We start from the raw sequence: 12,668 nt of genomic DNA on the forward strand, positions 1-12,668 counted from the left end.
ATCTAAGAACCAAGTGTGGTATTCCACAGCTTTGTTCCAGCATTGAAAATATTTACTTGGGTACATACTCAAACGGTACATGACCATTCTGACAAAATTCAAGAAAAATTCTCCTCTTCTTACCTACATTTTCTTGCATTCCCTCATTCTTTGATAAACTTATCATCCTGCCATAGAAGTAAAGCTATGAGAAATTCATTTACGTATATATGGCCTGACAAGTAAAAAGGTAAATTACGACCCCAGCATTAGTTTTTCAAAAACAAAGTGTGGAGAAAGTAAAGATGAATACTTTCCAAATTTTGTTCATTTTCTTTCTTACTCAATTTTTTCCTCATCCTTTTCTAATTAAGGCAACATACTGAGTATATCAACACATTTTAATTTCGTATAATACAATATAAAGGCTTTATTAAGGACTCATCATACACACATAATTCTCAGAGCTATAGGGACTATAGTGAATAATTATAGGTCCTAACCTCAAAATAATCCTATAAGCAAACATGAGACACTGGGGAATTAGAGACTATGACTAGAGGACAAAGGAAGTATTCATGAAGGACAAGCATTTGGTTTTGGCTTTATAAAGAATGATTAACGTTATAAAAAGTGGAGAGATGGTACTGGTTTGGACAAAAAAAAACAACACAAAAAAAACAGCCAATGTCATGGAAAGAGGTGCTCAGCACCAGTAGTGGCCAGTAGGAGGACTAGGAATTAGTTATGGAGGAAGAAGTGCCTGAGATGAAATCTAGAAAAGCCTAGGGTGTGATACAATATCCGAATTTGGGGGGAATACTTGGATAAAGCAGTTTTCTTTTGTCTTTTTTTCCCATGGTTTTACCCCTGATACCACTGTAACTGGTTTTAGTACCTTGGATATTGTATATGCGTGTATTGGAACTAGGAAAGGGAAGGGAATATCAAAATTGTGAGACAAAGGATAAAAACACAAAACAATGCAACAGCAATACTTAAAAAACTATATGGTGTAAACCAACTATATTACTCACGGTGGGGAAAAAAATGGGGAGGGTGAAAGGCAGGGAGAAATGAGGGAGGAGGTAACAAGCTGGATAAGAAAAGTACACACTGCCTTACATATGAAACTGTAACCCCTCTGTACATCACTTTGACAATAAAGAAATGAATAAATTTTTAAAATTCAGATAGCAATAATTTAAAAAGTAAAGCCACATTTTAGAATACCTTGAAACACAGAATATAAACATGATTAAGATTTGCAATGTCAATTTAACCAGCTATTAGCCAATTTTATTTTATTTTATTTTTTATTTTTATAGGTGTTTTTCTTTCTTATTTATTGTCAAAGTGATGTACAGAGAGGTTACAGTTTCATATGTTAGGCCTTGGGTACATTTCTTGTACTGTTTGTTCCCTCCTCTCTTATTCCCCCCTCCCCCCTCCCCTTATCCCTCTCCCCCCATGAGCTGTTCAGTTGGTTTACACCAAATGGTTTTGCAAGTACTGTTTTTGTAGTCATTTGTCTTTTTATCCTTTGTCTCTAGATTTTGATATTCTCTTTCACTTCCCTAGTTCTAATATCAGTATATACAGTATCCAGTGTACTCAGATGTGATACAGTGATAGTGCAGGTACAACCACAGGAAGGGATACAAGAGGATCATCAACAATTGCAGCTATGGTTTCACATAGCATGTTGAAAGTAATTACAACAATGATATAACAGTCGTTTCCATAACATGTCAGTTAGCATCATCTTATGCATTCATAAGGGCATAGCTATTAGGCTCTTGTGATCCTCTGCTGTGACTAGCCTAAACTCGGGTGCTAATTATTCCCTATGAGGGAGACCACAGAGTCCATTTTTCCCTGGGTCTGGCTCACTTCACTTAGTATAATTTTTTCCAAGTTCTTCCATTTCCTTACGAATGGGGCAATGCCATTCTTTCTGATAGAGGCATAAAAATTCATTGTGTATATGTACCACATTTTCCTGATCCATTCGTCTACTGAGGGGCATCTGGGTTGGTTCTATATTTTAGCTATGACAAATTGTGCTGCGATGAACATTGATGTGCTGGTGGCTTTAGTGTGTTCTTGTTGTGGTCTTATGGGTAGATGCCCAAGAGTGGGGCTGCTAGTTCATAGGGGAGCTCTATGTTTAGCCTTCTGAGGAATCTCCATACTACTTTCCAGAGTGGCTGAACCAGTTTACTTTCCCACCAACATGAAGTAGGGTTCCCTTTTGGCCACATCCCTTCCAACATTTGTTATTGTTAGTTTTCTTTTTTTTTTGGCCAGTCCTGGGCCCTGGACCCAGGGCCCGAGCACTGTCCCTGGCTTCTTCCCGCTCAAGGCCAGCACTCTGCCACTTGAGCCACAGTGCCGATTCTGGCCGTTTTCTGTATATGTGGTGCTGGGGAATCGAACCTAGGGCCTCGTGTAGCCTAGGCAGGCACTCTTGCCACTAGGCTATATCCCCAGCCCCTAGTTTTCTTGATAATGGACATTCTTACTGGGGTTAGGTGGAATCTCAATGTTGTTTTGATTTGCATTTCTTTTATGGCCAGTGATGTAGGGCACTTTTTCATATGTCTCTTGGCCTTTCTCATTTTCTCATCAGAGAAGTCTCTTTTTAAGTCTTTAGCCCGCTTGTTGAGGGGGCTGTTGGCTCTTTGCGGTTTTGTTTTGGAGGAATGTAATTTTTTTAGTTCTGCATATATTTTAGATATGAGGCCTTTGTCTGTTGTATGGCCTGTGAAGATCTTCTCCCAATCTGTGAGCTTTCAATTTTAAAGAGAAGATTCTAAATCATATCAGTGGGTTTTAACTTTTTGATGAAGCAATGGCATCCGGTAACATAAATATGTTTACCCTAAAATGTACATAAATTGAAATTCTGTTATATTTTCATGTAACAGAAATGATGCAGACCCAAATAAATAAAGCAATGGGTTAATTTTACAACTTTCTAGCTAGCTCCAAGTCTCATACCAGTTCTAAATACCAGTATTATAATCTTAACCAATTTTGAACCACAAATATCATACACTTTCTTCCTTCCAAAAATATACTATAGCAAATTTTTAAACTGACTTAAGAGTATAACAATGCAAATAAGTGAAACAAGAAAACTAGCATTTACTGATGTGCTTTGTGTCAGATATTACACCAAGTCTCTCAAATAATCTAAATCCAATTAACTCTGCTGCCATTTATTGTTAACACTTGGGCAAATGGCTTTTATACGTGGGGTTTAGAAATTTAAAGGTCAACAATAGAGTCATTGGAATCGTGATGCCTAGACCTTGAAAATCTTATAGTCTAGGTGGAGATAAAGAGTTGGTTGTGGAGATAATTAATTAGACTACTGTGCACTAAATGGTATGGACATATATTACTGTTAGTGCAGATATATTTACTACATTTATTTCAACATATTTCCATGAATTCAAATAAAGATTCTAAAATATTTTTAATCTCTACACTAAAGAAATCTGCAAATTTAGGAACAGAAAAAATTTACAAAAACCAAGAACATTAGTGATACTATTGTTCCTTTATAGAAAGTCAACTCATACTTATTATTGGCCAATTTGATCAAAGCCAAATGAGTTTGCTGATATATTATAAATGCTAGTAAGGATTCCCAAATACTTTAATAGTTTAAGAATGCTCCATTAATTAATATTTTATAAGATACTATCTGCTTTATAAATTAGTCTTATAGATCCCATAACAAACATACACTATTTTGTACATCTAACATCATTTTGAATAAATAAAATAATTACCATAATAAAAATTTTAAACAGTGAAAAGGACTGAGAACCAAACCAGAGAAGATATATATTTCTCTGGACCAAAAATAATATAATAAAAGTGAGCTACCTATGATGACAGTGAAGTAACATGAAAGAGTATTTGGAAGGCCTGTGTCTTGTTATAAGTCATGTTAACTCACCCCTTTTAGAGAAGATGAAAAAGTAGCAAAGGACTATTCATGATGTTCTAAGTAACTCAATGTCCACCAACTTTTTCTTACTATTAACAGATGAAGTATCCTCTCTGTGGCTCTAAACTTGGTTTTGTCACCTGTCACTCCTTCATACTAATACTCTGACACTAAGAGTTCCTGCAGTTGTCTTTTTAAAAGATCACTGACATGTACACTCAGGCAATACAAGTCAACTCTCTCTTTCTGATTTATGCTAATCAACTCTTTACTGATAGAAAAACCTAACTGAGTCTATAGTTACACAAGTTCCTGAGGAAGAGCTGCTTTTCCAACTCTCTTCTGGGAATTTCATACATACACCCAACTTGTCTTAAAATGTCCCAGAAAAACAATTTATAAAAATTAAATGTCACTCTACTCTTACCTACAGAGATGTAAAAACTAACTCAACATTTACTGAATGAATATGTTAATACCTAATAAGTAGGTATTGCCAGGTGCCAGTAGCTCATACCTATAAGCCTAGCTACTTAACAGGCTGAGATCTGAAGATCATGGTTTGAATCCAGCCCAAGCAGACAAACCTGAGAGACTCTTATTTCAAATTAATCACCATAAGCTAGAAATGGAGAGGGAGCTCAAGTGGTAGCCTGCTAGCCTTCAGCACAAAAGCTCATGGACAGTGCCCATATCCTGAGTTCAATCCTCAGGACTGTGTCTCCCCCTCTCTCCCCCACCTCCCACCCAACACACAGAAGTATTGACATCATCATCTTGCACACATGAGAATGTGAAACTCAAAGTCTTTTGAAACTTTTCCAGAATCACTATATGAATAAATGGCAAAACTAGTGACTCCCAAGCCTATAATAACTGTTTACTGCACAATGGTTAAACAAATGCATGGTCTTTTATTATAGGTTTTACACAGTAAAAACACTTTAAAATACTGGTATGTGTGCGATTTTCCTTTGACTGATATTTTACTTCAGCTTTGAACATGTATCTAGGTTATCTAAAAAAAAAATACTGTAAAAAACAATTTAGAAAAGTAAACTGAACCAAACTAAGATTAAAAAAATGACTTTTTAAAAGACATATGTTTAACAAATAAAGCATTTGGCATCTGATTTATATACCTGCCACATGTGTTATCTAAACTGTCTACATAAACCCTATTTTAAGACATGCAAATTTAATATATTGGAATGTTAGTATGCAAAGTATCTTAAAGAGCTCTCTCTACTAATGCATGTAACAAAGTACACTGATTATGCAAGTACATTTAATTAGATATAATTAAAATAATGAGATTTAAATACTGATGATTTCAAAGAGAAAAAAATAGAAGGTGGAATTCAACATGAGATGCATTCAAAATGGTAATGAAACTTGCAATGTCATTGCCCTTTTTGTATCCGATAGTTCTAGTTTAAAAAGCACTAGTACTGGCCATTTTCACTCAGTTTAAAACATAATTTAGAGATATACTCACTTGACAACATAAAAAATTCCACTGGAAAAAAAAGATTTCATTGACTAATACTGTAATAATAACTTGTGTTTATATAGCACCTCTTTTACAAATAACTTCAGGGCTCAATAGGGACCATTATTTTTCTCAAAAGAAGACACCAAAATGACCAGAATTTTCACAGAAAGGACACAATTTCAAGAGCCCACACAAAGGTCATTCTGACCTAAAAGTATCAAATTTAGGTATTCTCTCCACTCTGGTGTCTTTAACAAGACTGAAGAAGAGAGTAGACCAATGAAACTGAAGTTTAAAGTTTGAAGAGCCTGCTGAGAGCACTGATGGTGAGGCAAAAGCAAATTCAATAGGGTAAAAGGGCCTGAAACGTCCATTAAATGTATTTTCGGACTCCTTTTTATAGCTAACTGGTAGCAATATAGAAAAGGTGATCTAACAATACCTTTTACTAAATTACCTTCAAGGTAAATATTTGTTTGGTGTTCTAATTTTCTAAAATACAGAGATGGAAAATGAAGCCTTGAGGTTTAAATGATCCTAAACTTTCTAGAATTTCTTAGGAAAAAAAAAAGCAAACATTGTCTTCAATCTACTTTGTCAACTAGCAAGAGTTCACATTACCATTTACTAATGAGGAACTCAGTGTGGGTAGCACAAAGGAAACAAAAAACACTCTGGAATGAGTATCATAAATCCTAGACTGAATTCCAGTTTGAAATTGTTAAGTTCCATGCACATAAAAATTTAAACTCAGACTACTGAAATGCAGAGATCACAAAGGATCTATTAACATTTGGTGCATTTTTAGAGCTCACTCTTTTTGAAAGGAGTTTGTTTGCTTCATACCTTTTTATCAGCTTCCAAATACGAGCAGAGCTCTAACTAGCTAAGGACTCAACATGTGAGGCCTTGCAGCAATAATATTCTCTAGGACCCACAGGCTAAGAATCCCTGACCTCTCTGAACAGCACATCATGTCTACCACACAGGCTTTCATCATGCTTTCAACCTACATATTGGAAAAAGCATAGCTGAGCAGAGTGAAAATGAGAAAAATAATGTCACTTCACCAGAGATATAAAAGTAAAAAGTGGTTCTCAGAATTCATTGAGATAATGACAAAATCAGGATAGAGAAAGGAACTAATACAGCTCAACAATACTTGGTAAAATGAATACAATCCCTGTCAAAAACATAATATTCCAAAATCATTTAGTATGATTGGCAGTATCAAATACAGAGAAATGGATTTCTATTTCAAGATGCAGCTGGTTCTTTTCCAAGAGTACAGGTTTAGGGGGTTCCTCCTGCATACCAGCTGCCTGCCCACAGGCTCTCAAATACCTACCAACCCCACACAGGGGACCTGCTAGCCTCCCTTGCCTTCATTATGCCGTGTGGAAGATAACAAAAAAATGAAAGAATCTTTAAAAACATGTTTATTTGACCATTTATCTTCAAGTCAAACACAGATGCACTGATATACTTTGGAAAAGAAATCTACAAGGAATAGTAGAAAATAAGCAAGTCATCATGACTTTTATAAAAACCAAGAGTCTTGTGTGTTCATGTCTCAACACTGAGAGATAAAAAGGATTCTGTTACTTCACTGCTAAATATGTTAGTACAGCAAACACTCTCCTTGTTAACTTGCGACATAGAATGTGTTTGAGTTATTTTTGGCAAGCTCATGAAGCCAAGAATCCATCTTACACACAGATGTAAGATTTTGTTTTGTTTTTTTTTTGGCCAGTCCTGGGCCTTGGACTCAGGGCCTGAGCACCATCCCTGGCTTCTTTTTGCTCAAGGCTAGCGCTCTGCCACCTGAGCCACAGCGCCCCTTCTGGCCGTTTTCCATATATGTGGTGCTGGGGAATCGAACCGAGAGCTTCATGTGTAGGAGGCAAGCACTCTTGCCTCTAGGCCATATTCCCAGCCCAGATGTAAGATTTTGAATAATACAAAATTTAAATGTTAAAAATCAGTAAAAAAAGGTGAAGTTGTTTCTTAGTTTTCATTAAAACAAATTAATATGAGTATTATTACATTGAAAACACAAAATACAAAAAAATAGACAAGTAAACTCTCAGGCATTTATCTCTCAAAAGAGTAAAGATACATATATCAGAATGAAAAATTTTTCTTTCCGGGAACTCTGATGGTAAAACTGAAGAAGATGTAAAAGACTTAGCACTTGCATCTTATACCAAGATCCAAATAAAACATTGCTACAAATGTATGATGTGTATGTATGGAGAGAAAATGAACATTTATCAGTAAGGGAGCATGGTATGGTTGTACATAGCATAGATTTCTAGGTTGAGAGCTGAATCCTAGCTTGAAGAGTTACATCTGTAAGCTCTGGCAAATTCTTTAAGCTTTCTAGACTTCAGTTTCTTTAGTGACAAAGTAGGTCATCACTTTATTATACAGCTTGTTCTGAGGATTAATTGAGCCAAAACAATTAAAATACTTAAAATAATCCAATTCCTTGATACAGCACAAATGCTTAAAATTTTTAGATGTTATGACTAAATATTAATTTTCTCATTTAGTGTTTGTAATTTGGACACTGGACACCATTGTTTAGTGACATGTTAGTACTCTCATCTCATAGGTGAGGCAAGTAATCTTCCCAAGACCCAAAGAGGTAAAGCCAAAATTTGACTGCAGATCGGCCCATGCTCCTCTGTCTATCTCACACTTCATATGCTCCCCACAGAACATGTCATCCTAACACTTATCAGAATGTACATTGGTCTTACATCGTGAGAGTACACTGTATAAGGACAGAGATGTAGGTGCTGCCATTCATTATTCCACCCTCATCCTCCCCATTCATCCAAATGTCAGAGTTTGTTCTATGCCAGGCATTGTGTTCAAGTCTGGAATATCATGCTGAGTCAAATTAGGATCTCTGTCATCATGGCACTCAAAAGGATACCTCAAAGGTACATAATTTAAAATGAAGGAAAGGATCAGGGTTCTAGAAAGTACCATGAAATAAACCTCATTTGGCTGGAGGGAGGAAGGTCAAAGGGGTCTTTTGCAAGAAGGAGCACTTTAGAGTAGGTGTTAGTGAGACAAAGACACAGGGGCAAGAATTAATTGAGTACAGGCGCTGGCTTTTGAGGAAGAGAAAGAGCCATGAGGCTGGGGAAAGCCAGTGTGTCTGACAAATTGTGAGCTGACAGCCAAGGATATGAGATGAGAAGAGATGAGAGACCAGACTCTACAGGAGATTTTAGGAGTTTATCCTCAATTCAGTGGGAATGCCAGGTTTGTTTTAGAAAGGTCACCCTATTGCAGACATTAACTAAGAATCCAGAAGTCCAATGTAAAGGTGAAACAGTTAATCAGGAGAACTTGTGATGGTGTTTTGGAACTAGAAGAGTAAGAGTGAGCAAGGGATATGTGTTCAGATTTAAGATTTTCAATCCTTCCCATCTACCATGCTGCTTGACGAATAACAGGATCTCAGTAACATTCACTGTATGAATCAGAGTGATTCTTCAAGCAGAGCTGTTGCTGGCTCCATGGCATCCATGAACCCACATGTATAACCTCCTCCTGAGCAGTGTAATCATCCAGTGGGCCTGAGAGACATAGGAAGAGGCTGAGGAAATGATTACTAAATTCATAAACCAGCTGGCAAGGCTCCACTTATGAAAACCTCTTGATGTATAAAATGAACCTTTGTGAAACAAAATGCCTCTCCCACTCTGACAATGGAGATTTTAGAAGCCAGATATTTTTTCTTTCTGCTATGTGACTTTCCAAGCTTGTTAGAGACATGTATTATTTAAAATAGCCTAGAGCTATGCTGCTAGAAACACAGTGAAACAACTAAAGGTGCTGAAAGAAAGCCCTTCCATTTAAGAAAAAAAAAAGCTATGGTTTGAGAATCCATACTCATCAACTCATCATTCTAGTTTCCTTTGGTGAAAACAGTCTCTGTTCTTCCTAAAATAGTAAAATACTCTGACTAATATATTTTCTTATAATTCTTATCTGATAAATTCACAAGGTCAGGACAGAGGATAAGAGAATATCTTTTCTATGTTATTACTTTGTTTCAACCTTTTTGTTCAGAAGACACTTATTTTGCAAAAACTAGAACAACATTTGGAAAATGTAAATGTTTGTCCATGTGGGTCTGAAAATATATGGCAACACTGCAATCAGTGATTATAATGAAATGTTATCAAGATTGGATCATTAATCCCAACACTTCTGTAGACATTTTCCCATCTTTAATATGCCAAGAGCATGAGTAACAGGGGAACAAAGAGGTAGTCAAGTTTATTACATATCAACTGTCTTACTTGGACGAAGTTAAACTTTGCTGACTCTCAGTAACTAAAACTTTGACATTAAAGTAGTTAAAATAGTAGATTGCCTAACCTATGGTGATTAAACTCAAGTATTTGAGGGTACAAATAAGCTTAATTTTTCACCAAATAGAGATCTCATTGGCAAAATTCAGCCACTCTTCCTGTGCACCGTTCATCTGAAGACAAACTAGCAGTCTCTCCACAATTCCTGAGGAAGCTCAAAGGACAGGTGATAGAACACAAGAAAAAAGGGAACTAAACTGGATTTCTATGTAAGCAGCCCTAGAAGCTTAAAATATAATTTGCCTTGTTCCATTTCGGAAACCACTTTCTCTGCACTGAAAATAAAGCTTTATGCGGTACTCTTTGTACCTTTAGAATGTCTTTGGAGTCTTGGAAATGCTTTTTCTGCAGAACCAGAAAGGGGTCCGTAAGAGCATCAAATAATGCCTTGGTCTTCTTACTCTAAGACCTATTTTAAAGAATCTTAATGACTATGATAGATGATAAAAGAAGACCTTAGAGGTTTAAGGAGTTTTAACGTTGAATAAAGCAAAGATATAAATTGTTCCATCTTTCCTTTATCATCCAAGAAAATAAGCTTCAATCTTATTAGATAAATTCTATAAATTAACAATATTCAAACAAAATTAACAGTATTCAAGCAAATGAATAATACCTCAGTTTATATAAACCAAACAATAGCTAATCATTTATTACATACTCATTAGGAAAGGTTCTTTTGTCTTTTTTTAGTTTGCACCAGTAAAACTAGTTACAAAATTATTTCCATTAGTAAGAAAGTCATTTATTGCAGCATGGAAGATAAAAGACTTAAATCTTGTATAGTTATTAGTTATAAAGAAAAGTTAGAAAATAGTCTACTTTAAATATAATTGCTAATTTAAAGTATACAAGGTAATGATATTTTAGATATTATTCTACTTAATTTTAGGTGAATCCATAAATCAAATATTATTTTCATTCACAGCATCATCTTTATCATCTCGCATAACAGAATAGCTCAAATGAGTAAAAGCCGTACATTTTTATTTTTGCTAAGTAATCTAGCAAGGCTATTTAGAATTACCATATTCCAAGCTGTCTATGCAAACAGAAGAGGAAACAATGTATCTAAACTATTGTCAATATTAGTAAAATGAAATATTTCAATCAGTTTTAAGCTAATCATAGTTGTGAGACACAAACAGGGTAAAACACATTAGTCTTTTCATGAACCTAAATCTCAACCTTAGAATGCTATATTTCTCCACATTACAAACCACTGACAAAATCATAATTTACCTTTGATATTTCTTTCTTTTATTTATTTTTTTTCTGTCAGTTGTGGGGCTTGTACTCAGGGCTGAGTACTGTCCCTGAACTGTTTTACTCAAGGCTAGTGCTCCACCACTTTGAGCCAAAGCACCACTTCTGATTTTCTGGTGGTTAATTGGAAATAAGAGTCTCACAGACTTTCCTGCCTGGGCGGGCTTTGAACTGTGATCCTCGGATCTCAGCCTCCTGAGTAACTAGGATTATAGGCGTGAGCCACCAGCACCCAGCTTAATATTTCTTAAAAAGATAAAATTTAAGGGGCTTGGAATGTGGCTTAGCAGTAGAGTGCTTGCCTAGCATTCATGAAGCCCTGGGTTTGATTCCTCAGCACCAATAAACAGAAAAAGCTGTTAGTGGCGCTGAACAGGTAGAATGCTAGCCTTGAACAAAAAGAAGCCAGGGACAGTGCTCAGGCCCTGACTCCCAAGTCCCAGGACTGGCAAAAAAAAAAAAAAAAAAAAAGATAAAATTTGCTTTCTTTCCTTAGAGAAATGCCTAGTAGAGTGACTTTAAGAAACAGGATTAAATTTGTTTAATTATTTTGTGTCAACTTGATAAGTCACTGCTATTTAATGCAAAAACTGCCACTTGTGATTAATAACTTTTGGTATTGTTTCCATTGATCAAATGTCTAATACATATAAAACATTCAATGAAGTTCTTTAGAACTTACAGCAATTCAGTGGAGAAGTCCTGTCCCAGGGGTACGTAAATTTGAAGCACAAGAAACCTCTGTATCAGTCCCACTACAATGAAAGGGAGGAAATATATATGCAAATGTTGAAACCACTTATATGTGAACATAAACAAACACAATCGCTTGCCATCAACAAGCTGAAGCTTTTAGCATTTCAAAAATATATGTACCTGTAGCAACACTATCCATGACTTACAACCTCATTATGAAAGTAAAAAGCATTAATGAAAGTCACATCAAATGCTAGCAGCAAATTTTGCCTTTTAAAGCCCCATCTGTGGCCTTAGTGAAATTTTTATGAAAATTTTAAAAATAGTAATTTTTATTTACAATTTTTACTAAGCTTCAAGAGAATATACACATAAAACTGTACACAACGGAGACATATAAAATTGAACTATAGATTCTCATCAAGGTGACCATAAAAGCATGTGGCAATTATTTTTTTCAGTGGCAGTTTTAACTGTTCTAAACAACTTAGTAAAGAGCAATAGATCAAAAAAAATTCTGACAACAACTACTGAGGGTTTCATGAGCCATATCTAGTTCATATGGTTTTAAATATATCCACATTGAATGACTGGAGCAACATTTATCTTCTTTTGTATAAATTTAACACTTTAATTTGTCATCACCAAGTAAGAAATGATAGCTCTTATTTCCTACTACTAGTCTCATCTGCATTAAAACATTCAAAGAAAATCATCCTCCGTGGTACTTTGGATAGCTCCAATCTACAACTGCTTTAAAAAAAAAAAAATCAATTGATTTAATAGAACCTGTCCAAACCCACTCACTTGTGCCTTTCCTCAGGTTCTGAACTTTTGCTTGATATCTCAATTATGATGCTCTTATGAGATG

At 35.5% G+C, this 12,668-nt stretch overlaps 1 protein-coding gene across 3 annotated transcripts in view; it reads right to left on the bottom strand.

The window, feature by feature from the left end:
- Cfap20dc (CFAP20 domain containing) overlaps positions 1-12,668 on the bottom strand; it is a 197,492-nt gene that overhangs the window by 171,807 nt on the left and 13,017 nt on the right. For all 3 annotated transcript variants that reach the window (XM_048356061.1, XM_048356059.1, XM_048356058.1), the window contains exon 4: positions 11,784-11,856. In XM_048356061.1, coding sequence (XP_048212018.1) covers positions 11,784-11,856 — 73 coding nt within the window. The remainder of the gene's footprint in view (positions 1-11,783; positions 11,857-12,668) is intronic.

The sequence above is a fragment of the Perognathus longimembris genome, chromosome 10 (assembly GCF_023159225.1).
Source record: "Perognathus longimembris pacificus isolate PPM17 chromosome 10, ASM2315922v1, whole genome shotgun sequence".
Taxonomy (NCBI): domain Eukaryota; kingdom Metazoa; phylum Chordata; class Mammalia; order Rodentia; family Heteromyidae; genus Perognathus; species Perognathus longimembris.